Here is a 26,671-nt window from a genome sequence, read left to right as displayed (position 1 = left end):
TTCACAGTCACAACCCAAAATGATTTAGCCGTAAGACTTTTCTGATGGGACTGCTGTTGATTTGCATTGTCTCGCAGTCCAGTCTCTCTGCTGTTGTCTGACATCCAAGCCTATCACCCCGAAACTGTGTTACAGGGGCGAGTGGAAATCGTATTTGGTCAGAAAGCAAAAAAACAAACCCAAACTAGATAAAGGTCAACATGTAATGTGTTTCTAATGTGTTGTCAGTCTTCCGTTTTATTTGTTGACTCGGAAACAAGTAGCCCACCAGTAGTTATTTATTTGCATGATGCTAGAGCGAACACTTATTTCCAACTTCATGTGTATGTGCTCTAGATTAAATTCCTGTTCTAATAGTGAACCACCTTATAGTGCAGTGTTAAATGAAGAGATGTAAAATGATTGCTAGGTAAAGTGTAATGAAAAATAAGTACAGTGGTGCCCTGCAAGACGAACGCCTCGCAAGACGGAAAACCCGCTAGACGAAAGGGTTTTCCGTTTTGGAGGCGCTTCGCAAAACGAATTTCCCTATGGGCTTGCTTCGCAAGACGACAGCCCATAGGGAAATATCCGGGACAGCGGGGAAGCGCAGTGCGTCTTCCCCACTGTCCTCGGACCTCCTCCGAAGCCTGGCGGCGGGGCGGGAACACCTCCTCCCGCCGCCGCTGGGCTTCGGAAGGCTCCTCCGAAGCCGGGCGGTGGGGCGGGAACACCTCCTCCCGCCGCCCGGCTTCGGAACGATGCTCCGAAGCCGGGCGGCGGGGAGGGAACACCTTCTGAAGGCGGGCGGGGGGCGAAAGTCTTTGTTCCCCCCTGCCTGCCTTCCCGGGAGAGCGGAGAAACGCAGCGTGTTTCTCCGCTGTCCCGGACGGCTTTTGAAGGCAGGCAGGGGGGAGCATAGACTTTCGCCCCCGCCCGCCTTCAGAAGAGGTCCTGGACCTCTTCTGAAGGCTGGCGGGGGGCAAAAGTCTTTGTCCCCCCTGCCTGCCTTCCCAGGGGCTTTTAAATCGCCCCGGACAGCGGAGAAGTCCTCCGCTGTCCCGGGGCGATTTTAAAATGCCGCCCGCCAGCATTTTAAGATCGCCCCGGACAGCGGAGAAGTCCTCCACTGTCCCGGGGTTTTTTTAAAATGCTGGGGGTGGGAAGAAAAGCCCTTGCCCCCCCCCCCCCAGCCTTCAGAAGAGGTCCGGGGACAGACTGTCCCCGGACCTGGTCTGAAGGCGGTTTCCCTAGGAACGCATTAATTGATTTTCAATGCATTCCTATGGGAAACCGTGCATCGCAAGACAAAAAACTCGCAAGACGAAGAGACTTGCGGAACGAATTAATTTCGTCTTGCGAGGCACCACTGTATGCATTTGCAAGCCAAGTTCTGCTGACTTGTTATCAAAGGTGTTTGCACCAAAAGTTAAAAAATTAGTTAACCCTTTAATTTTGGGGGGTGTAAATCATTTTATAAAACCGGTGTAATTTTGATAACCATCTAATTTGGATATTTGGAGGAAATAATTACTGGACCATGATTAAGCTAGTTTATATGAAGCATGTTTCCTGTTCCAAACCGATACGCGTTTGCCTGAAAATGAAGTGCTAGAGAGAGGGAATGGACTCCCCTGAACTGAAAGCAGAAATTTTTCTTCCTTTCCCTGACAGTTGCTGCATCTGGAACAAAGCAATTTCTGCCATGCTATTGTCTTGTCTTGTCTTTTTATTATTATTTTTTGAGGATGTTGGGGGGTAGTTTGGTGTCGTCCCTCCCCCCTGGATTTTGGGAGGCTCCCTCCCACAGAATATAATCATACCCAAGAATTAAACACAAGAAGGAGATAGCGTGGTCCTCCATGGCTCAGATTCACTACTCGTATCCACCAGGAACTGTACATTCAGTACGGTGGCTCAGTTTTGTTGAAATCCCAGTTGAAATCAGACGGGACCCCACCCTGGTGGATGTCTTGACACCTACTGCAGATTTGTTTTGTTATTTCAGTAGGCATTTTAAGTGCTTTTATAGTTTTAACTTACTTTTATCTTTATTGCACTGTTGAATTTGTTTTCCTTAGAGCAGTCGTTTACACTTGCTTTCACATCAGTGTTGCAGGATTCCGTGCTAAATATAAGCCTGTTCTCTTATTTTTTATTATTATTATAGTTAATGAAGGAATTCCCTCTTCTCAGCATGTTCAACATCCACGAAAATTTGCTGGAAGCTCTGTTGGAGTTACAAGCATACGCAGATGTTCAGGCAGTTTTAGCAAAATATGATGGTAAGCATAAGTACCTCTTTAGTGTGTGTGTGTGTGTGTGTGTGTGTGTGTGTGTGTGTGAATTGAGAGGAAGAGAGAGCAGCTTCCAGTGACAGAATCACTTTAAAGGGTGAAAATCCCAGCTTCTTTCAAATGCTGTAGTTCTGAAACAATTCTGCATAACCTTTAAGCTTCTCCATCATTCCATGTGTTCTGGACCATTTATTTATTTCATGAAATTTACACATCGCTTGGTTATAAAACAAACAAACAAACAAAATGGTTTACAACAAGGTAAAATAATAAAATCAAGAAAAAAATTCAACCCTCCTTAAAGACATACAAAAGTTAAAAACTAAAACAGATTAAAGCTACCTCAACTTTCTTTTTTAAAATTTTTATAATAATTTTTTTTTTACAACATAACACAAACCCCCCACTCTCCCAATACAGAAATCCACCCTCATAAAATGTGAACATAACAGACAATAAGCATAACATACAATACAAACACCCAAATAAAAGACTTCCTTTATCCTGTATCTGGCCTCCTTATATACTTCTTATAAGCTGTTTCCTTTATGAATAATTATTAAGATTTTTCTAATTATAACTTAAATATCCACAAAGTGTTGTTGGGACGCGGGTGGCGCTGTGGGTAAAACCTCAGTGCCTAGGACTTGCCGATCGCATGGTTGGCGGTTCGAATCCTCGCGGCAGGGTGCGCTCCCGTCGTTCGGTCCCAGCGCCTGCCAACCTAGCAGTTCGAAAGCACCCCCGGGTGCAAGTAGATAAATAGGGACCGCTTACCAGCGGGAAGGTAAACGGCATTCCGTGTGCTGCGCTGGCTCTCCAAATGCAGCTTGTCACGCTGGCCACGTGACCCGGAAGTGTCTCCGGACAGCGCTGGCTCCCGGCCTATAGAGTGAGATGAGCACACAACCCTAGAGTCTGGCAAGACTGGCCCGTATGGGCAGGGGTACCTTTACCTTTACCTTATCCACAAAGTGACTTTGTGGATACTTTGTGGCTACCTCAACTTTCTAAGCATCTGTGTGGGCCTGTCTAACCCAGGGACAGCTGTGGGCAGGATTCCTGCAGCAGGTTGGACTAAATGACCCTCAGGTCCCTTCTGTGATACATGGTGCCTCCTCTCCCTCATTATCCCGTTTTCTTGCTGTTTAACAGCGTGATTGACTCTTGGGTGAACTCAGAGATGCAAAATATTCCCAGACAATGAATCATCTCGACTTCTCTGTGTTTTGTGGCCTTACAGAAATATTGTCTTCTGGCACAGTTAAGACATCTACGCAAAGTGCATTTTCTGCCTCTCTTTTGCTGTCGGCAGCAGTGCTCTTACTAGAAGAGGTGCGCCTGGGAGGTCATACCTAGAGGGGGCGTGCAATTTCGGAGGGAGATCTTTCCCTCTCATTAGTAGAGGGTTATAGTGTTTGCAGCCCTGGAAACCGCTCACCATGGAAACTGTGCAGGCAAAGAACATAAAATGTTTCAAGCTTCTCCTCCTTCTGCCTCTTTACTTGTTTTAAGAGATGCTCCAGTATTATTCTCTTCTAATGTCTTAAACCGCAGATTCTCCCTCTCCGGCACAGTTTTCGTGAGGGTTCTGTATGCAAGCTTACTAAATAAAAAGATGTGCAAGAGGTTTGGGGTTAGGGTTGGTGGCTTAACTGCTGCAGAATTCTGGGTCAAATATGCATCTGTTGTTGCTGCTGAATGGCTTTGCTCAGAAGAAATAAGCTATTTGCAGGATTCATAGCAAATGAAAACCTCCCTGACCCTCAGGCCATACTGCAATACTGGATTGTTTGCCATTAAAGCAGCTATTTTTAATGGCATTGAGAGCAAGTTATTCATTAACCTCAAAGGGGGAGTGTGTTCTGACAGTGAGAGCCACTAATTGACTTCTGACCTTAATAGCGCAGAGAAAATTGAAATATTAGGGAGGATTTTTGGCTTTTCAAATGATTCCTTTTTATTCAAAAAAATAGAGGGTGTGTGTAAGTTTCCTAGGGAAATGTTGATTAAACATTCTGGGTCATATGCAGTTGTGCCTCTATTTCAAGTCTTTGATACGGTTGATGCTTCTTCTAATGGATTTTCTTCTTCTTTTGGCAGAGAGGGAGAGGTGATTTTTGCTAATTCGCTGTGCAGTCTCTCATAACAATAATCATGCTGTTTTGGAGGCTCCCACTATCTTCCAGTCTTGGGGGGATTTGGTGGAGATTGCTTCTCCACCACTTTTGTTAGTGGAGGCATCTATCTGTCCTTTTGATCACAGTACAAGATTTCACCTCTTGCTTTTATAGTACAGTAAAGCTGAGCAAGGGACGCGGGTGGCGCTGTGGTCTTAACCACAGAGCCTAGGGCTTACCGATCAGAAGGTCAGCGGTTCAAATCCCCGCGACGGGGTGAGCTCCCGTTGCTCGGTCCCTGCTCCTGCCAACCTAGCAGTTCGAAAGCACATCAAAGTGCAAGTAGATAAATAGATACCGCTGCAGCGGGAAGGTAAACAGCGTTTCTGTGCACTGCTCTGGTTCGCCAGAAGCGGCTTAGTCATGCTGGCCACATGACCCGGAAGCTGTCTGCAGACAAACGCCGGCTCCCTTGGCCTATAGAGCGAGATGAGCGCCACAACCCTAGAGTCGTCCGTGACTGGACCTAATAGTCAGGGGTACCTTTACCTTTTAAAGCTGAGCAAAGTGGACTAGCCCAATGTTTCCCAAACTCCAGCTGTTTTTGAACTACAGTTTCCATCACAACTGACCTGCTAGCAAGGAATGGTGGGAGTTGTAGTCCAAAAACAGCTGGAGACCCAAGTTCGGAAAATACTGGACTAGTCAGTGGAATACTGATCCATGTACACACTACCAGCAGGTAGAACACTAACTTATCGGGTGAAAAGGTTCTCTCTCACCCTGCTCTGTTAGTTTTATGCTTGCAGGGAGTTTTGAAGTAAGTGATAACCTGTACATGCCATGCACAGGTAAAAATGTGGCATGTGCTAGCCATGTATATCTGGCCTATCCTAGCCACGACAAGAAGCCAGACCTTCTCCAACGAAGACAGAAGGCTTTCATGTGTTTGGGGCCAGATCTCACAGACCACTTCCCTAAGGAGTGGACAGCCTTAAAGAGGGAAGGCTCTTGCTTAGACCTTAGTAGCACTTCACATCTCTTTAATCTTCCCCTCTAGGCTCATTGCCTGTGCTGAAGGGTTGACATAGAAATTTGAGCTCTGGTGTGGAGGTTCCTTGGGGACTGCAGGTTCCACGAGTAGATACTCTTAATTTCAGGAGTCCCTGGCTGAAGGATCCGAATGTGATGGGACTCTGGCTCAGACCTGTTCATAATGCTAGGAGCTGGGTCAGTTTCCAGTACCACTAGTCTGGTGGATTGGGGCTCAGGAGTCATGTTTTCATACATGTTTTAATATATTGTTTATATGCTTTTAAGTAAAATAGCATACATTTTTGTGTGTTTTTATCGTTGTTTTAAATTGCCACTTTTATTGTTAATTGCTTTGGGATGTCTCCCAGGATGCAATTACGAAATAAAATAAAAGTAGACCTTGACACTACTTCATACATGAATGTGACAGACACATGAATGAATATCAAACATGTTCATCAAAGCTGTATCGGCCTTAGTTAAGTTCAGTCCTGGCTGTTTCTTCATTGCTTGGCATTATTGCAGTATTGCATGATCCTATTTCCTAAAAATACTGCATATTAGTTATGTTTAAAAACTCTTCCTCGCTACGCTGCCCCCCTCTCATAGATGATCTGAGAGGTGCATCTCCCAAGCAGTAAATGTTTATCAGAGGGTTAAAATCATTAACACTAAGAGATACAGCTTTGACTTTCTTCTACCAAGTATTTCAATTTAGAGGAGATCATTGGTTCCAATCCTTCCTTAATGTGGTTCTAGATAGGTTTCTACGTTTCACAAAACGTATTGAAAATGTATTCATAGATTCCCCTTTTACCACCACCATTGCGGTTTTTAAATGTAAAGAATCTTAGGCTTTTTCATTTTTGTCATCTTCCCTACAGATATAAGTTTGCCCAAATCAGCCACAATATGCTACACGGCTGCCCTGCTGAAAGCCAGAGCTGTCTCTGACAAGTAAGTCCAGAAGAACACCTGTCCACCAGAATTCTACTCTGCAAACTTGGCTGACATTTAACATTTTCCATTACTGAAGGACCATTCATACTAGCAGGAAAATGTTTTATCATGCCATGTGATGTTTATTTGATGTTGTATAATGGAGGCCGCTTGAACATCACATTTGTATACTGCATGGATAGCATCAACAATGGTTACCTACATATTACTGCTGTCGTTTGTTTTTTTAAAAACAGCTGGTGTTCTCTTGGCCATCATCTTGTATACAAAATGTGACAATTTTATAAACGTAATTTATCCTTACCAGCAGAATAATTGTGTGCGGGGCACATTATTTATTTGAGATAAGTATTGTGAATGTGTAAGTATTTCTGGCAGGCAAATAGTGGGTTATCTCAGTCTGCAACATAAAAGCTTCCTTAGGAGTATCTTTCTAGGGTGCTTGGCAACTCACACTCTGCTTCTTCAGCTGCTATCAAAGATATTTGTCAGAGATGCAGGGATTCAGCCGTTCGTGGGGGTGCTTGGCACCTTACGGGATGAGCTCCTAAGAGCCAGATTCTGCTCAGAGGTGGAAGCGCACAAATCCCGAGCAGAAGGCGTCACGTCATGCACATGCTACCCGGGTTCAGAGCACAGCCCAAAGGGTGGGAAGGAAGCAGTATGGGAAAGACCACTTTCCTTCCTGCTCTTTTTTTATTTTTTGCTGAGACTTTGCGATTATAGTGTATTTGCACTTCAAGACCTAAGTAATTTTTTCCCTTTCGTTCTTTTTTTTTTTTTTTTTTTTTGTCCTGTAGATCGCCAGTACCATCTGCAACATCTTTCCTCCCTACACAGCGACTCCAGCTTGGGAGGGCAGGGCTAGGTTTGTCACAGCTTTCCCTGTGGTGTCTGCCTGCCAAGTTCAGCTATGGAGTTAGCCATGGGGTGTGAGGTGAGAAAGAGATTGCATGGTCTGGGTATTCCCCGCCCCCCACCTTCCATTCACTGGGGCAGATGATATTTGCCCACAGTATGGGCACACCACTAGGAACGGGTACAGCTGAAAGTAGATTACCTACTACTGTCGCTGTCCCAGTGGCTTCGAGAACTCTAAAGCCTTCCCAAAATGTATTTTTCAATTAAAAAACAACAACAACCCTTTGGAACAATTTACTGGCATATTTTTTTCTTTTTTCACCCCTCCCTTGAGGGATTTTGGTCCTGATTTTAAAAACAAGCACATAAAGCAAATTTAGATTAGCAGACAGAGAGAAAAGAAATTGGACTGCTTATACATTTGCCGCGATAAGTTGCAAACGTGCTTTCGACTTCTGCTGGGATTTTTAGTCAGTAGCCTCTGTGTCATTTGGTTGCTCAGCTTTTCCACTGGAGAGCGCTAATGCCCCTGCTACATCGATGCTCCTCTGAAGCTTTTCCTTGTGCTGAAGTTGACCTCCATGCTTCCTGTTTTCTTTCTTCCGTGTAGATTTTCTCCAGAGGCAGCTTCAAGACGAGGGCTAAGTACAGCAGAGATGAATGCAGTAGAAGCTATTCACAGAGCGGTAGAATTTAATCCACATGTGCCAAAAGTGAGTTTATAATGAGTTACTGCGGCTGTTTGAAACAAAAGCCAAAATGAACTTGAATGGGAGGTGAACAAGGGTTGGGGATTTAATATAGTACAACAGGGCAGCCAGTTTTATGGGCAGGGTGTACAGTCTTCTGTGTTTGTCACTGCTGCAACAAGTACAGATGTCAAAACCTTGAAATCAACCTCTTTTTAAACCTCAGGATGTCTCCTTTTTTATCTTGTATAAATAGTTCTCCAGTGTGTTTCATACTCTTGCTCTTTGAAGACCTTCTTTTGGAGTGTCTTCTTACGCCTTTAGCTATTTTCACAAGTGATGGGGTAAATTTCAGACTGAGCATAGCTCTCAGCTTCGCTTGTGCAATTGTCCTTAACACTATATTCCTAGAACATTTGTTTTTTGTGTGCCGCCTTAGCCATTTTAAAGCTGGGCTGCAGATATACAATGCAGAACAGCTCTGCAGTTTCTCACCTGTAGCATTTCATACTGCAGGTAGTAGATTTCACATTTGCCTCTCACTACTTAATCTGGGGAAAGAAATTAAGCATACTGTGGCGGCTTGGTTAGAGCAATACTCTGATCAGCTCTTTTCCAAGAAATAGAGAGCTGTTTACAATGCAGGAACACTCTAATATAGGATCCCACTTGCAGTCTCAAATGGTACACACCTGGAAGTGAGGTACCATTTTGTGCTTCAGTAGGGAATGCAAGATTTTACATCAAGTGCTTAAGACTCGTGCTTCACATATCCAGGAAAATGTTGCCCCACAAGTAAGAAAAGGGGGCAGAGGGTTTATTTTTGAAGAACCTATGCTGAGGTTACATTTTAGCATCTCATTCGAACTGCAGCAATGTATTTTCAACATTGGACTTTGGCATGCATAGCTAATAGAAAAGTCTGTTTAATTCTTTATAACAGTAGCTAAGGCTGCAATCCTTCCATGAGGGTTAGTCCCACTGAACTAAAGATGTCTTACTTCTGAATAGACATGTATAAGATTGCTCTGGCAGTTGTAGAACTGGCCCAGAGATAAAGTTGCTTCTGAAGAGTAAATCCATGCGGTCTCCGTAACTCAGGAAATCAGCCTCTGCTGTCCTCCTTGTTTAAGTAATCGGTTTCCCACTAAGCTTGAGGTGCTCCTGCAATTAAAAAATCAATGTAGTAAAAAATGCAGCTTAATTGGTTTATTCTTTCAACCTTTTTTATACTAAGAGATAACATCTCCCTCTTCCCACTTGAGGGATGTAGCTGTGTTTGTTGTTGTTTGCATGAATAGTATTTAATCAAGATTTCAAGAAATTGCTGCTTGATTGGCTTTCTGAAACTTCTATCATGGGTTGGTGGGAGAAAGAGGAGAAATAAGGGTAATCTGCTCTTATCTCATATTTTTATTCAAATGTATTGCAACTTCTTTCTTCAAACAAAATGGCAAATTCTAGCATATGACTGAAAGGCTCCAGATTTTAATCAGAGCAGTATTCTTTCAGTGGATTTTCCCTGTGCATTTAGTTTCTGTGGAGCATGAGTTAATGAGTGCATGACCCTAGCCTGTGTTCCCAAGGCATTCCTTGTAATGCGTGATAGTTTTAATCATGTACACGCAACATGTTCATCAATATAGGCGCCCTAGGCTATTCTGACAACATCTGCAAAGAGTGCACACGCCTGGCCTTGGGCACACCCAGCGTGAGCACTATGCTTGTACAAAAAGATTAGTATATCTCTTGAATAGTTTTAGGCTCACCCTAGCTATAGGCAGTGAAGCAGTATCCTAAATTATTAAACCTCCCTGATAGTGAATAGCCATTTAAATGTGAATTTTAAATACTATTCCTATTACAGCAGCATAAATTAACAATTAGAACCATAATCAGAGAGTTATATCTATAATTTATGGTATAGTCAATTTTGTTTGGGATTCTGAAATGTAAGCAACTCATGTCTGTCTGTCTGTCTCTCTATTTATATCCTGCCCTTCCCCAGAATTGGTTCCAGGATGGCTTGTCCATTACAGTAAAACAATAAAAGTGCTTGATGCAGAACTATAAATACAAACTTCAAAGACCACTATAAATTAGGATTTTTCCTTAAGATGTTTCAAAACTTAAATGGATTACTAGACATTGGCAGAATTGATATTCAGAATAGCATGATCCTGAAGAAGCAACTTGGTAGAAATTGATGTTTGAATTGTATTACAGTGGTACCTTGGGTTAAGAACTTAATTCGTTCCAGAGGTCTGTTCTTAACCCGAAACCGTTCTTAACCTGAGGCGCACTTTTGCTAATGGGGCCTCCTGCTGTCACCGGTGCACAATTTCAGTTCTCATCCTGGGGCAAAGTTCGTAACCTGAGGTACTACTTCCAGGTTAGTGGAGTTTGCAATCTGAAGCATTTGTAACCCAAGATACCACTGTACTTACAGTGCAGTCCTATAGAGGTGGGTGAAGCAAGTCTCACTACATTCAGTGGATCTTACTCCCAGGTAAGTGTGCAGAAGATGCCAGTCCTATACGGTTACCTGGAAGGAAGTTCCATTCAATTCAGTGAGGCTTACTTCTGCAAAATAATAATAATAGGGAACTGCAATGTCAAGACACTTGTAGTGAGCCTTCCAACTCTCTCTCTATATATATCACTCTTTCATTATTAGAGCTACCCTAATTAGATAATATTTATTTATTTTGCTATTTTCATAGTTAGCATTTATCTTTACAAGAGTAAGTTTTTACTTAAGAGTTCTCTCCAGTTGGCAAGGGATGCTTCAGTATACTTGGCACGCTGAAGAACTTGGGATACTTCAGTAATGCATCATCAAGTGCAGTTGGTGGTGTCACATTTTGTGTCTTTAACTCCAAACAACCCCCTTTCTCCCTTCATTCTCTCTGTGTAACATTCACACAGTTAATGAATTATGTGTAACTATGGAGATCAAATGTAGGCATTATGTTCATTGGCTCAGCTGAGACGCCAGTGATTGCCATGAGTTGACTGCAGTGCCCTATCCTGTTGTTGTTTCTGATACATTGAATAAAAAATGTACCATGTTTCCTCGAAACTCTTATGGTTTGCTGTATTTTTAAGAGCCTCCAGTTGCTTAGTTTTCCCACAAGTGCAGCATTTCCAGTTTTTTTGCCATACTATGTCTCCATTGTCAAATTAGCAACCGTCTTCCAATTTTGACCTAAACTTGTCTGGCAGCCACTACAAAAAGGGTTACTAATTCTTTAAACAACATGGCCTTTAAATGCTATATCACATTTTAAAAAAACCCTGCAGTACCACACAGGAAGCAGGTGCATCCTGGCCCAAGTGCAAAATTTCAGGTAGTGACTTTGTTCCTTTGTGATGTCTTTCTGTTGCAGTATCTCCTAGAAATGAAAAGCTTGATATTGCCTCCTGAACATATTTTGAAGAGGGGCGACAGTGAAGCAATAGCTTATGCTTTCTTTCACCTTCAGCACTGGAAAAGGGTCGAGGGGGCACTAAATCTCTTACATTGTACGTGGGAAGGCAGTAAGTAACTCACTTTCTTAGAAGCATCTGGCAGGTGAATGCCAAATGATGCAATAGCTCATTTGCTTTTGATATGCAAAGACCTTGCAGGCTACAGAATATTGATTGATTCATTATAGTACCTGATCTAGCCGCCTTCTTGCAGAAATGGGGGCTCCAGTCCATTGAGTGTCTCTTATGTACATAAGGTTATCCTGCTTGCCAAAATACATAGGGAAGCATGTGCACAGGAGTTCTGTGGCAGAAGAGGAATGTAGTATCGTATCACATCTTTTTTTTATTATTTGCATACTATGAATAGATTATCTTTTCAAAATGAGAGCAAGAGCATCAAATGATATTGAGAACAATCCTAGTTGTTTTTCGCATGCTTTTATTCTGAAAAGTGTGGCCCAGAGAAACAAGTTTGAGAACCACTGTTATAGACACTTAGCTGGGAGTAAGTCCCTTTGAACTCAATAGGGCTTCCATCTGAGTAGAGATGTATAAATTGCACTGTTAATATTGATGATACAGCACCTCTGTATTCCTTCAAAGCAGTGCTTGGCTGCTTTCATTTACATCTCAATTCCTAAAGTTGCAGGGATATTGAAGTTCTGAAATAAGCACAGTTTTTGTATTCTGGTTTCCCTGGCAACGCTTCCCCCAGGTGGGATTGGACAACTCACTGAGGTAGGCGGTGACCTCCAGGTATCCCACCTGAGGGAAGGCAAGGCCAAGCCTATGCTGATGGGGCCACTCCAGATCCAGGGCTGCACGCGTCCACGCAAAGGGTGCCCCCCGTTTTAAGCGGGGAGCGGTCATTATATTTATTTGAATAGTAATATAATAGTAGATGCATGGAGAATTCAATAATTTGGCTAAGTGACTGGAAACTATTTACATCAGGATTCATTGAGAGAAGGATTGAATGTATTGCAAATTTAAATAACAAGGAGCTTAACTTGATGTTTACATGATTGTTTTATTATTGCGGGAGCCTACATCAGAGGTTCCCAAACTGTGGTCTGTAAAACACAAAGTGGTCTGCAAACTTCATTCAGGTGGTCCACGGCATGTCTGCGGTAAATACTCGTATTAAGTTTAATTTGTATTTTTATTGCTTCTTCTATTGCTCTTGTTGTATAACAATAAGATGAATACTATGGAAGACAAACTAATACAATACAATATAAGAAGTACAATTAAAAAATCATATAGTCCCTAGAACAGTGCATTACAATTACTACAACAGGTATAAAAATCATTAAGCAGTCCACCAAGACCACCAGCAATTTTTGAGTGTGTGGGAAGTTTGGGAACCATTGCCCTACATGACTATTTCAGCAACTGAAAAGTTTATTGATCTTGTATCTAAAGTGCATTGCAATGTATGGCTTTGTCACCTTCAAACTGTGACTGTTCCTCCCTTTCCTTTATAGCTTTCAGAATGATCCCTTATCCTTTGGAAAAAGGGCACCTTTTCTACCCTTACCCCATCTGTACAGAAACAGCAGACAGAGAACTTCTTCCATGTAAGAGTGAAACGTTTTTCCCCTTGTTTAATTTCTAAGTAACTAAAAAACAGGCTGTTTCTCCAAGTGCCCTTCCCATAAAAAAGCTATCAAGCCTGGGAAATGCTTTACCCCACTGTTGTTATTCATAAGGAAATTTATACATAATTGAAAAATAAACAATGCTCCTAGCCATTATAATACATAATCTTGTATGAGAGCTTTGACATGAAGATGGATGTTTGGTTTAGCTAGAGAAAGAAGAAAAGGAGGAACTAGAGGAGTGTGTTAGAGCAACAGAGGTCAAGCTCAACAAACATGCTCTTTTGGTGAACATTTTAGGTGACCAAGTTTTTAAAAAGGAACCTCCCTAGGAATACTTAAGTAAACTGAGAGCCAGAATGTTTCAAATAATGTATTTTGCTTACCCTAGCTTTGTGTTTGTTCTTTCCTAATATTTTCCATGCAGCATTTCATGAAGTCTCAGTTTACCCCAAGAAAGAGCTTCCTTTCTTTATTCTCTTCACTGCTGGATTATGTTCCTTCACAGCTATGCTGGCACTTTTGACACATCAGTTCCCAGAGCTCATGGGAGTCTTCGCTAAAGCAGTGAGTAATATTTCCTCATGACCCTTTTCTGGGTGGATCAAGTGTGTGTGTGTGTTTGACTGGGTAAATAAAATAGGACTGTATGACAATTGGTGACAATTGTGTTCTGGCTGTACATTCAGTCTGAAAAGCTATGATTCTGAGGGTGCTGTAACTATATATTTTAAACGTTGTGCAGGAAAACAGACTTTAATACAGTCTATTTTTGCAATACATTATGTTTTACAGCCCGAGCTATTAGGGCGTCATAAAGGTGCAAACCACACACTCTTAGTTAGTCCCTAAGCAAAGTGCATTAGCTGTCTAGTAAACTCTTGCCCCCTATGCTGCAGTTGGCCCTTGTTGTTGAGACCCCAGTATAATGTCGCCAATTAAGACTTGTCTATCCAACAGCATGAGGGATCAGGACAAAGTTGTGGTAGATCCTTATAGTATGGTTACCACAACATTCATTCTAGGTTACATGTTGGCAACTTTATGAAAAATGGAGTGGAAGCTTTCATTCCTTTTATCACAGAGCTGAGAACAATTAAAGTAATGAAACACCATACAAACCAGCAGTGGTTCAAATCGCTGACTAAATGGAATAGGTTCCTGTTTGATTTAACTACCCGTTTGAACTATACTTCTCAGGGAAAGCTACGCTATGGAATATAAATGTGAGAGTTCTTTGTATTACAATGTACTAGAAGGAAGATTTGCATTTCATATTGCATGCCAAAATACAGTCACATTTGTGGCAGTCATGTCTACTGTATTTTTCGCTCCATAGGACGCACCAGACTATAGGAGGGGGAGAACAGGAAAAAAAATATTTTTTTCTTGTTCTCCCCCTCTAAAACAAGGTGTGTTCAAGGTGCATTCACCCAAAGCCTCCGGAGCACAGCGGGAGTTACTGCTGCGCTCAGGAGGCTTCAGGCGGCTACCTTGGAAGCCTGGAGAGCGAGAGGGGTCGGTGCGCACTGACCCCTCTCGCTCTCCAGGCTTCAGTGAAGGCAACCCGAAGCCTCTGGAGCGTGGCGGGAGTTCCCGCTGGGCTCCGGAGGCTTCAGGTTCCTTTCGACCTGCTCTTTGGGGCTGGTGGGGGGAAGCGCTGCTTTCCCCCACCGCCAGCCCCAAAGAGCAGGTCGGGGAACAGCACAAAGGCTGCGCGCAGCCTTGCCACTGCCCCCTGAGCTTGTGGGGCTGGCGGTGGGGGGAAGCGCTGCTTTCCCCCACCGCCAGCCTCAAAGATCCCTGAAGCCTTTGGAGCGCAGCGGGACCTCGGGCTGCGCTCCAAAGGCTTCGGGTTCCTTTCGCTGACCCTAAGCCTTTGGAGCGCAGCGCGAGTTCCCACTGCACTCCAAAGGCTTGAGGCTTCGGGGACAGTCTTTGTAGCCTCCGCAGGGCAGGGGGGTGAAGGCACCCTGCTGCCCTGCAGAGGTTTTGCACAGCTAACCCAAAGCTAGAAGAGCAAGACAGAGTGCTCCGCAGCACTCCATCTCCCTGTTCTGGCTTTGGGCTTAGCCACGCAGCCTGCATTCGCTCTATAGGACACACACACATTTCCCCTTAACTTTTGGAGGGGGGAAAATGCATCCTATAGAGTGAAAAATACGGTATTTCACGTGACATGTGTGGTAGCAGCAAACTTACTTTTCTTAACATGATGCAAGCAGCCAGTCTTCCCTTAAACTGATATTGTAAGTTGTAGCTAATAGTATGATGACTTATGGCTGCTGCTGTTATGGGTCCCATTTGCCTTCTCAAACAAAATTAGTTATACAGTGGTGCCCCATAAGAAGAAAGCCCATAGGGAAATCTCTGGGGACCTCTTTTAAATGCTAGCGGTGGGGAGCAAAGCCTTTCCCCTCCCTCCGGCCTTCAGAAGAGGTCCAGGAAGGCCGGCGGGGGCCGAAAGGCTTTGCTCCCCACCGCCAGCATTTTAAAAGCAGTCCGGGATAGCAGGGAAGCGCTTCCCGCTATCCCGGACGGCTTTTGAAGGCAGGCGGGGGGAGCAAAGACTTTTGGCCCCCCCCGCCGGCCTTCAGAAGAGGTCCTGGACCTCTTCTGAAGGCCGGTGGGGGGCAAAAGTCTTTGCTCCCCCCTGATCTCAGCACGCGCAGGCTTCGGCATGCTGGCAACTCCCCGCAAGCAACGGGAGCGCTCCCGCTGCTTGCGGAGAGGTCCGCGAAGCCTGTCCCAGACAGCTTTTGAAGGCAGGCGGGGGGGGGGAGCAAAGACTTTGCCCCCCGCCCGCCTTCAGAAGAGGTCCAGGACCTCTTCTGAAGGCTAGCGGGGGGCAAAAGTCTTTGTCCCCCCTGCCTGCCTTCCCAGGGGCTTTTAAATCGCCCCGGACAGCGGAGAAGTCCTCCGGTGTCCCGGGGTGATTTTAAAATGCCGCCCGCCAGCATTTTAAGATGGCCCCGGACAGCGGAGAAGTCCTCCGCTGTCCCGGGTTTTTTTAAAATGCTGGGGGTGGGAAGAAAAGCCCTTGCCCCCCCCAGCCTTCAGAAGAGGTCGGGGGACAGACTGTCCCCGGACCTGGTCTGAAGGCGGTTTCCATAGGAACGCATTAATTGATTTTCAATGCATTCCTATGGAAAACCGTGCTTCGCAAGACGAAAAACTCGCAAGAAGAAAAAACTTGCGGAACGAATTAATTTCGTCTTGCGAGGCACCACTGTAAAGGGTAATGAGACATTTTTGACAGCCCTCCTGGTAAATAGTCCTGTCAATAGAATTAAGGGCCAGTTCAAAACATTTGTAGAATTCCATATCTTAAACATTCTAACTCACTGGGTACTGATCATAAAGAGTTACTAGGCAATAAAATTTACAAAATTTACTAAAACCAGTATGGTGTGCAGATCGCAATACCTGTTTCAGATTTTTTGAGCTGCTGCTACATCGCAGGGTCAGCAGTTCAAAAATTCCACCTGTGCAAAGGCTGCACACATGGGGAGCCTCCCTTAAACTGCTCTGCTGAGGGGTGGGCAGAAGGCTGCGTGCCCCCTCAGCAGATCGGTTTAAGGAAGCCACACACAAAACCCATGCCTCTGGCTCAAGGGAGCTGGAGGTGTATGGAAGGGCTGATCAGCTAAGAGGCAGTGGGTGCGCAGGCTCTTCCTCCCGCCAAGTCACCATTGGAGCAACTGACCAGGAAGAGGCAGCCTGCTCAAGTGGCTGCCTCCACCTTCCCCTTTCCCCTCTGGCTTGCAGAGCTGAGGGGTGGGACACTTCCCGCTAGGTCTGGACGATGTCAGCTTTTCAACACTGTGATCTGGTGATACACCGTGATGTTGAAACAGAGGGAGGAAAAAGCTGCATTGGCCCCAGCCCCACAATGAGCTGGGCTGAAATCTCTGAACTCCCACTGAGGAAACTTGAGATGGTTTTACCCCCAGCACCTGCTGGGGCCGATGCAGCTTGTTCCTCTCACTGGGCATTGGGGAAATGAGCTGCTAGAGGGGTGGGCTTTCTCAAAGGTGCCCGCTTGCTTTTGCCCGAGCGGGCACACTGCATCTTTACACCTGGAGTGGCCAACCACCCCAGGAGAAAAGATGCAGCCCACCCTCTCAGGTGAAAGCACAGTGTCAGGCTCCATTCACTGGGCTACCTTTTTCTCCTGGAAGGAAGAGGTAGCCTGCCTGACCCCACCACCCTCCAAAGGCAGCAGATGAGAGAGGCACATATGGGCCTGCCTCCGCCACTTTGGGGGGGGGGGGTCAGGCAGGCTACCTTCCCCTTAGTGGAGAAGTCTAATAGAACCCACACCCCCAGCTCATGAGGCCGGGACTTCGTTAGACTTCTCCGCTAAGGGGTCGGCAGCTGTGCACCCCACGAAAAGTTTAAACGAGCTCTCTACCCAGGCAGTGAAGGAAAGAACAAACTATTGGTCCCATGATGGCAGTTTCACCGGGGGGGTATATTGGGAGTGAAACTGCTGCCGCTCCCAAGTCCCTCTACTACCAGTGCCCAGTTGCAGTTTGTTTCTCCATCAGCATGCTGGGTGCTGGTTGTAGAGGGACTCGGGAGCAGCAGCAGTTTCACATGCAATATATTAAGGTTATCAGATGTCCCCGGGACAGATTTACAAATCAGCCCCCATACAAAATCCATTGAAGTTGAAAAGCATCCCCGGATTCATTGAAAAAAATCTGGTAACCTTACAATATACCCCCGAGCGAAGCCGCTATTGTGCTCTGGCCTCATGCATTGATACATCGCCCAAGCCTACTTTCCACCCATTAGCTGAGTGGTTTAAGGGCCTCTCTTGCTTGCACAAGCCAGAGCAGTATGGGGTTGGGCGATGTATCTTGGCTGCGTCTTCCTCACTTAAGGTGAGAAGGAAGCAGTGGCTGAGGTACATTTCAGACATTGTGCTACAGCAACAGAAAAATACCATGATTTACTGATATATCACAATGTTAAAAACCAGATACCAACTACTGTGACTTTCCCAGTACAAGACAGAGGCACGAATGACTGAAATATAAAAATATACCTGCATAATTAAAATGTACAATGAAGCATGCCCGGTAAAATAGCTTTCCAAGAAGTAGAGATCGGGATGTAAGTGAGACAACATAGCATGAGAGATGCTATGAGAATAGGAAAAATCCAGAATCTTGGGGAAACAATGAGAAAGCAAACAAAAACCCAGGTTAGAACAAGGACAGACATTATCAAAACCAGCAACTAAATAGAAAGCAGAAAAGACATTTGCATACAAATCAGAAAGCTGATCTCTCTCTCATAGCCCACATAGTATTTAATACAAAAGTTGATGTGTCTACAGACTATTTGCAAAAACAAGATGTGTATTAAGAAAACTACTTTATCTTCTCAACAAATGATCACTCTTTTTTGCTTTGCAGTTTCTTAGCACTCTCTTTGCCCCCTTGAACTTTGTGATGGAAAAAGTGGAAAGCATCCTGCCCTCCAGTCTCTGGCATCAGCTGACAAGGATCTGAAGGAAAATAGTCCGAAATGACTGCCATGACATTTTCTGTGCCAACTTACTGTTGCTGACCAGAAAGCATGATTTTTTAAAAAAGGGAAGCAGTTTTCAGCTCTTCATGGGTTGTCTGTTATAATTTTTGTTGTTGTACAAAATACATTGATGTTTGGTTCTATTCTATTTTGCTTTCAGAAAAGAAAAGGGGAAAAAACTTTGGGGGGGAAATAAATTTTGTGTATTGCAGCAATATAGTCTTAATACTGTTTTGTTCACATTTCCTACCACTAAACTCCTCGATGTGCTTCCATTTTAATCATGAGTGGGAACTCCCCCCCCCCCTAAATATTTTAAAGCACTATTAGGCTCCGCCGATGAGGAAGTGCTAATTAACCATATTGATTCAGTGCATTAGACCCCTGTGCTCTAGTAATTGCGGGTATTTATAAGCAGGGCAAAGGATCAATATTTGTACACCTGCATTACAGCTAATGGCAGCAATACTCTCTTCTATTGCAATGCCCAGGAAATAGTAAAAACTGTAAAGCAGTAGTCAAGCTAGGGGATGGGGGGTGGTCAAATAGTATCATTCCACCTTTTGGAAATAGCAGGCATAGTAGCATTGAGAGGAAAATGGCATGGGTGGAGAGGGTCCAACTCTGCTCCCACGTACCTACAATACTAAACCGTCTCAGCCCTTAGTGACAACTATTTCTGAAAGGGAAACAAGCCTGGGATATTGCCACTTGGCAATTGCCATCTCAACTCCACATTCAAAAGTGTTTTTGGAAATATGAATGAGTTAGGCCTTTGTAAAGAATTTCTCACATCAGAACTCTTACTGCCTTATCTGCTTTTCTGAGCTGCTCCCATGCTGCTGAGATATTTAAATAACCTAAACTTGTGGCAGGGGCTGACCAGGTAAGTCCCAACTATGCCATTCCATTAAGGAGGGTAATTCTGCCCCTGTTGGCATAATTGGATCATGTAAATGCTACCTCAGGAGCAGAGGAGACACAGAAAAGTGGGTCCTGCCTGGTTAGGGCTATCCTTTTATTTAATCAATTTGTTTCTTAAGACATTTTTATACTATGTCATTTTAAAAAATCTAACCAGTTTACAGCTATAAAACAAAACCGTACAATAAAAAAACACAAGTAGTTAAAACTCGACACCAGTTAACAATTTACCAAACATAATTCTAAAATATTTTGGGTATTTAATATGCATGCTCACATACAAAATGTTAATATGTGCATCAAGGGTCAATGTTTAGTCTACATTTTTAAGGTGGCAATTCTGTACTCACTTATTTGGGAGCAAGTACCATTCAACTCCATGGAGTTAACTTCTGAGTAGACATGCATAAGGCTACACCGTACCTATGGGGATGGATTCAGACTGTTAGTTGCACTTCAGTCCTATTGATTTCTGGATCCAACCCACCATTTTCAAAGATAATTTGGACTTTAAATCTTGTTCCACATCTCTGCTAGCCGATGTTAAATTTGTTCTATTTAAATGTATATCAAATCCCATAACTTGAAAGGGCTTTCAGGGTGATTGACAAAAGTGTCTGCAAAATATTACAAATTTGCAACACGTTAAAAAGGAAAAAAGAAACACCAAGTGCAGGACAAAGGTGCAGTTATTTAAATATCCAATGGCCATGACCTCAAAATGGCTGCTGAAATAAGGGCACAACTATCTGAAAGATTATGAGCAGAGGAACTCTTGTCAGGCATCGCTGAGAAGGCCCTGCTACATGTCCTCACTAATCTTTATCTAAGGATATATCCATGCTGGTAAAGGAGAACATGAGGTCTGTCAAAGCACTGCAAGGATCCAAAATCTACAGGTGATGGACTTGATTTTCCTGGCAGGTTTGTTTCCTTTAATGAGCACAGCTTCCATCCCTAGAAGCCTCCATGTTGCAATTTTTGTTTATCATCAGGAAGTGGCTGAGGGTTGATCCACAGACCAGATAAACCGCAAAGAAATCCAAAATGCCTTAATGTAATTAACATGAAAGGCGTTGCTCTACACACTACTTGAAGCACATAATGCACTTTCTTGAGAAGAAAAAGGTTCATTAAAATGCACTTATGGCAATTAGCCTCAGTACGAGATACCCAAGGAGTTTGCGGATAGCTGCCTGGCTTGCTTTAACAGATTTCATACTACTATGAAGAGCTGGTTGTCTCAGGTCTGCCAAAGTGAAATGCATTCCACCTACCTCTTTTGGGGAGGGGGTACGTTTTACCATCTCAGCATTTCTTAGCATATAATAGGACTTGTAAGATTGTTGTCAGTGCAGCATGACAACAGACCAGGTAGGTGGCCCAGGCAGGTGACTGAACAGAGCCGGGCAGCCCAGGCAAGCAGCAGGGAACAGCCAGGACAGGCTTGGAAACTTCCCAGCAACCACTCTGCACCACTGTAGCTCTGCACCTCAACCTGCCACAATTTCAGCCTCGACATTTTAAATGGCGTATTTTCCCCCTCTTTCCTTCCTACATCAGTGCGGGGTGGGTAGGTGATGAGGATGAAGGGGAGACTGGTGAACTGTAAGTGGAGGGGTGGTATTGGTGAATTGTGAGGGGAAGGGGGATGGATTGGCCAAAGTGTGAATGAAGATGATATGGAATAAAACAAGCACCTTGGAGAAGAAAAAGCACAAACGAGATGCCTATAATTAAAGGCAGCTCCCGCAAGAAATTAATAATTACGTATGTGATATCCACATTCACTGTGAAATATTTCTTTCAGCAAGAGGACTGGAAGTTGGATAAAAGGTAAAGGTACCCCTGACCATTAAGTCCAGTCGCAGATGACTCTGGGGTTGCAGCGCTCATCTCGCTTTACTGGCTGAGGGAGCCGGTGTACAGCTTCCAGGTCATGTGGCCAGATTCGAACCACCAACCTTCTGATTGGCAAGCCCTAGGCTCTGTGGTTTAGGGTTATTTACAAGAGAGAGCCGAAAGGTTGACACTGTCCAACCACTCCATTTGTTTATTTGAAGGCAACAAACACCAAAGGTTGTCTCAAAGTGACAAACGTACATGATGAGGCACAGGCCTCTTTTTGTATACCAGTCCCTTGGCACAGCTGCAGCACATTCTTTTCTTTAATTGAGGCAGATTTAGCAAATTTTAAATGCCATTTTATTTTATGGCACTTTTTTTAAAATAGAAAAGCAAGGTTTATAAAGATACATAAGCTAAACCTAAACTAAATCTGTCATACTGTTTTACTTACACATAAAAATATGTTGGCATACTTGAATTTAGTGAAACAAGGCAGCTCCATAGCTATGTAAAAAAAACACATCACACCAGGCATGAGACTGGCTAACAGATACATTGGGAAGTTTTTCATACCTGAGGCTTAAACCAGCTTTTCTCCCAAATGGCCTCTAATACAAATGTAAAACATACCTTGTTTATTTTGTACATTTGCACATGGCAGAAACATGAGAGGATCAAAAAAAGGAAGGTTTTAGCTGCCCATATGAAGGCAGCTGTTTCCCAAGTCTGTTGCTTGAATAAGTTTGGATCCCTTCTTACGTGCATTGAATGTCAGGAACTTCATAAAGTGGAGATGAAAGAAGGAGTTTCTGACACTAAAAGCATTTTATGGGGATCAAACCGAAAACCAATCCCTAAAGTTTTTTGGGAGCGCTTCAGTCCACCAGATGAGGCAAGGCAGTATTTGGCTCCACTTTCACATTTCGTGCTTGCCTCTGGCCAGTTACTGCACAGCATTTCTCAAATTCCTGACCATCAGTTGGCTGGGCACAGGGCTGGCAAAGCTGCATTCTCAATCAAATGGCTGCACAATAGGAGCTCCCCATGGGGAAACTCTGTTGTGTAGTTGAACCAGCAAACTTTAACTCACCACCGCCCCTGGTTTCTGCGGGGACAGCTGAGCAATCCAATTCCCCGTGGGAAACTCAAGTTATGCAGCCAAACTAGCTGTGTCCCTACCTGCCTCACACCTGGCATTGTATAAGGTGTGGTTTTCTTGGGGGGTTGGCAGATGGTGACGAGGGACAAATTGTGACCTGTGCAGGGTCAAAGTTTGCCATGGGCTGGAGGTTCCCCATCATCCAGGCTAACATCGCTGGATGTTTCAAGTAAAGCCCAACGGAGATTTTGCCCTATGCACATTTGTCACAAGGGCTCAATACTATATCTTTTTGGAGATGATCCTACTAGCTCCTTCATCACCCTGTAAAACTGTTTTAGGACAAAAGGCATGGTACTGTGTTCTTACCTGCTTTCTGTTGTATTCCGTACGAGACCGCATTCCAGTTGTCACTGGGTCCACTTTAGCCAGTAGGAGCTCTTCCATGAACCACAGGGCTGAGGTCCACTGCTCCAGAGAGGGTATTCAGGAGCAACTGTGCAGGTAGCCTTCTTTATCTCACTGTTCCCCAGCAGTACCAGGGCTCCAAGACAAGCAGCAGCCACGTCCGTCAGAAGATCCCACACAGCATTAATTAATTCATCAGATTCCCTAAGTCCCAAGGGCTCAGTGAGTCCTACGTTGCTGCAGGTGGCACTGTCATCAGCATTTCAAACCTTGCTCATGGTCTGCCCATGACAGACAACAGGATATTTTCCACTGCAACCTCCTACTGAACCACCAACCAGTTGAAAAAAGCAGATCTAAGGTATGACCTGATATGTGTGTTGGGCTCTGTGACTTCTGAGCCAGCCCCATGACTATCATGACAGGAAATTCTCAAGGCAGCTTCTGCGTGGGAAATGACATCCCAAAGAAGGAATATTCTGAGGTTTTCCGTACCATGATGGAGACTGCCTTCTATGTGACGGCACCAAGGTGGATGGGCTACCAGCAGAATCTCCACTGTCTCTCTGATCTAGCACCCAGTACAAACCCTTCAGGTCCAAATAAGTATTTCAATAGAGGAAAAATGCTACTTAGAAATCAGGATTTAGGGTGTGTATGTAATATCATATCAAAGAGTTGGAAGGGAGCCTGAGGATTACCAAGTCGAATTTAGGAATATGCAGTACTTTTTAATTAAAACCATGCTTTTACAAAAATAAATTGAATCCAAATAGGCACATATAAGAACCAAGATTTATTTGACATAAAAATAAATTAAATTTACAAAGGACAGAAGCCAATTGGTTCTTGGTCAGCAAGACAGTGGAACAGAAAGAAGACAGCCAATTAAGCGGGGGAGGGAGGGATGTCCTTTCTGGAGAGAAGGCACCTTCCATGTTTGGGCTCTGCCTTCTAAAGAAGAGCTGGGTAGCTTTTCTGTTCCTGAGCTATTGCCTGGGAGCAGCTTATAGGTCTATAGGCTATTTTTTTAAAAAAAAGATAGTGATAGACCCTAATACTCTTTGGTCCTCCACTCTGAATGCCTCCTGCTAAAGGGATGGACATGAGACAGAGTAGCAAGGCTGCCTCTTTGAGCCCCTCACATGAAGCACCTTACTTTTGGCACTCATTGAGGTGTTTCAGAGAAGGAAGAGACCATTTCCACCTTCCTGCCTACCATGTCTCTCCGGTTCCACTTTGGCCAACACTCAGGGAGAGTTCAGCACGCCACAGACATAGCCTTCTTCTCATGGCAGTCCATTTGCTAGTAAAACTGAATTACTGTGCTGCGAAATGATGCACGTCTAAAAAGTGTGTCACCAACATGAAAAGTTTGGAAAGCTCTGCTGTACTCAGAAATTTACAACCCATAGTAATGGCAAAATTACAGCCTTGCCATTATGTAACAATTCAAAGTACAACTAAAAACAAATTAGCAAAACTTCACAAACCATTTCACATGTTGCCACTTGGTAACAAAACAATAAAACAAAATCACCTCCGAAAATTACAGCAAATTAAATAATTAATAACAGAGTCTGTTATAACGTCCCTCAGCAAGAGAAAACACAGAAATTGTGCATGGGAGTTCCAGCAACTCCACCCAACATTGCTGCAACCTCCTTTGGAGGGATCTCCTATAATGCCAGCCAGCACCCATGATATGGGGACTAGTTGGGAAACTGCCCCCTTTGAGAACTCCTCACTGAACTGGCTGCCTGGTGGCCAAAGCAACAACGGTCTCTCTCATCATTCACAAAATAGGAGTTGCTTGCAGCCAGCAGGTTATCTATCCCTGTTAAGGGAAGCCCTTGCTGCACATCTCTGGCTGTCCTGTGAAGGAGAACATGCTATAAACTGGCAATAAAGAAGAGCATAGTTTCCTGATTGGTATCTGAAAAGGAGACAGAAATGGAGCCAAGGAGAAGAGATTCTATAATTTAAAAAAAAACAATGAAGCAAATATATGGACATTACAATGCTTTTACTATTATAAAACTGACACTCCTGAAACCATGAAAGTTAATACAAATAACAGATTTAGCTGTAATTCAAGATGTTGGAAAATATATTTAAAAGTTGTTTTATGTATGACTCCCAGCTCAGCTCTTCCTTAAAGTTAACTTCATGATAAAGATGGCACAACCAGACCCAACCAACGTTACTGCTACTATTTGAACAAAAGGCTTCTTCCACCAGCGTTTTTCCACACAAGGTTGTATTCGGCAATGATCATCTTTCTGTCCATCATGCAGCTGATAAAATACATGGAGTTGGGTGAAAAGAGAATGTTAGATGTCTACACCACAGTACACTATACTTTAAATTTAGAAATTTATACTTCTAAGAATGTGGTTTAAACAATAGCAATGCATATATATGCAGAGGCTGCTCTCAAATCTAAACAATAACCTACTGCAACAAACCCAAGATTCAGTGAGCCTTGGGTTTGGGTGTTCCCCTCCCTTGAGCAGAAAGAAGATTACTCTTGACTTTTACTCTTGGGTCTCGCTTGCCCCACAGTTTGCTATGTTGTCTGGACCCAGAATTGTGGTTACAACCAATTCATTTTTTATTTGAATATTGTATTCCTACATTACTGTACTCCAGAGCTTTCCAAACTGTGTGACGACACATTAGTATGTCAGTTGCAGTGTGTAGGTGTGTCGCATGAACACTCCCCACGCTGCTCCCAGGGCTGGAAGGGTTAGTTTAACCTCCAATTTGCTAGTAAAACTGTGCTGCGAAATGATGCACATCTAAAAAGTGTGTCACCAACACGAAAAGTTTGGAAAGCTCTGCTGTACTCAGAAATTTACAACCCGTAGTAATGGCAAAATTACAGCCTTGCCATTATGTAACAATTCAAAGTACAACTAAAAACGAATTAACAAAACTTCACAAACCATTTTCACATGTTGCTACTTGATAACAAAACAATAAAACAAAATCACCTCCGATAATTACAGCAAATTAAATAATTACAAACAACCAAGAGAGAATAAGCAAACATACAATACACAAAATGCCAGAGTCCAGGCAAAAAGAACCACTCAGTAACCAGACTATTTCTTCCCTTCTTGTGGGATCTGTCCACTCATAGTGGGGCAGCCATGCCATCTAAACTACTATCATGCTAAACCCTCCCTTGCATCGTGGTGTTCACCTTCTGTTGTCGGATATACCGGTCTTTATGCCTCTGTGCTTTTATGTTTGTACATACTTTATGGGCTAATAGCCGTAAATAAATAAAATAAAATAAAATAAAATAAATAAAACTATCATGCTAATGCAGTTCCATCTGCTCTTTAGATGGTTTTAAGTTTGCTCTGCAGATACTGGAGCCATAGGAACAACTTTCTCAGTCTCAATTCTCAAATGAAAAAACAAAACAACCTGGCAGGATGGAGGGGTAAGAAGATGCACTTAGCTTCCAACTTCCACATGCTTCCACTTCTACCCACCTACACACCAACTTGCTTCAAGAATCATGTTTTGGCTTGTTGGAAATTTGAGTTTAAACACTAATAGGCAATTTGTCACAACCAATAGCAGGACAAACTACAATGAACTAAAACCGAAAGAGAAAGCTTTCAAAAGTCCCCCTCCAAACAGCATTAAAATTTTGCTGATTAAACCCTCATGTAATTAACAATTTGTGCTTTAAGGGACCTATCAAATATAAACCAAATTATCAATTCAAGGCACAACGGGAACTATACAATAATGGACTTTTGCTATGAAAAGCCCTCCAGCAATTCAGAGCACAGGTTTGTGAAACTTCCAGATTTCA

The 26,671-nt window shown here is 43.6% G+C and overlaps 2 protein-coding genes and 1 long non-coding RNA gene across 13 annotated transcripts in view; 1 reads left to right on the top strand and 2 right to left on the bottom strand.

Moving 5' to 3' along the window:
- Positions 1 to 18,772, top strand: part of ST7 (suppression of tumorigenicity 7) — a 97,434-nt gene extending 78,662 nt beyond the window's left edge. For 3 of the 6 annotated variants that reach the window (XM_028747769.2, XM_077935870.1, XM_028747773.2), the window contains exons 9-15: positions 2,150 to 2,264; positions 6,316 to 6,388; positions 7,863 to 7,965; positions 11,331 to 11,481; positions 12,903 to 12,995; positions 13,444 to 13,583; positions 18,443 to 18,772. In XM_028747769.2, coding sequence (XP_028603602.2) covers positions 2,150 to 2,264; positions 6,316 to 6,388; positions 7,863 to 7,965; positions 11,331 to 11,481; positions 12,903 to 12,995; positions 13,444 to 13,583; positions 18,443 to 18,538 — 771 coding nt within the window. In that variant the 3' untranslated portion in view covers positions 18,539 to 18,772. The remainder of the gene's footprint in view (positions 1 to 2,149; positions 2,265 to 6,315; positions 6,389 to 7,862; positions 7,966 to 11,330; positions 11,482 to 12,902; positions 12,996 to 13,443; positions 13,584 to 18,442) is intronic. The other 3 variants (XM_077935869.1, XM_077935868.1, XM_028747770.2) reach the window with 3 other exon arrangements.
- LOC114606026 (uncharacterized) lies at positions 7,959 to 12,040 on the bottom strand. 2 transcript variants are annotated; one of them, XR_003708752.2, is made up of 3 exons: positions 11,604 to 12,040; positions 8,943 to 9,105; positions 7,959 to 8,265 (listed from the first exon to the last, which is right to left on the bottom strand). It is a non-coding gene; the product is annotated as an uncharacterized LOC114606026 (long non-coding RNA). The 2 variants fall into 2 exon arrangements; XR_013394572.1 differs by lacking the exon at positions 7,959 to 8,265 and having other exon boundaries at positions 8,742 to 9,105.
- Positions 18,773 to 23,873: 5,101 nt separating the features above from the next.
- Positions 23,874 to 26,671, bottom strand: part of ASZ1 (ankyrin repeat, SAM and basic leucine zipper domain containing 1) — a 39,622-nt gene continuing 36,824 nt past the window's right edge. For 4 of the 5 annotated variants that reach the window (XM_028747776.2, XM_028747774.2, XM_077935871.1 and 1 more), the window contains one exon: positions 23,874 to 25,133. In XM_028747776.2, coding sequence (XP_028603609.1) covers positions 24,981 to 25,133 — 153 coding nt within the window. In that variant the 3' untranslated portion in view covers positions 23,874 to 24,980. The remainder of the gene's footprint in view (positions 25,134 to 26,671) is intronic. The other variant, XM_028747778.2, reaches the window with a different exon arrangement.

This window comes from Podarcis muralis, chromosome 10 (assembly GCF_964188315.1).
Source record: "Podarcis muralis chromosome 10, rPodMur119.hap1.1, whole genome shotgun sequence".
NCBI classification, from domain to species: domain Eukaryota; kingdom Metazoa; phylum Chordata; class Lepidosauria; order Squamata; family Lacertidae; genus Podarcis; species Podarcis muralis.
Note: the sequence above shows the minus strand (reverse complement) of the source record. Positions and strands in the feature narration are given on the sequence as shown.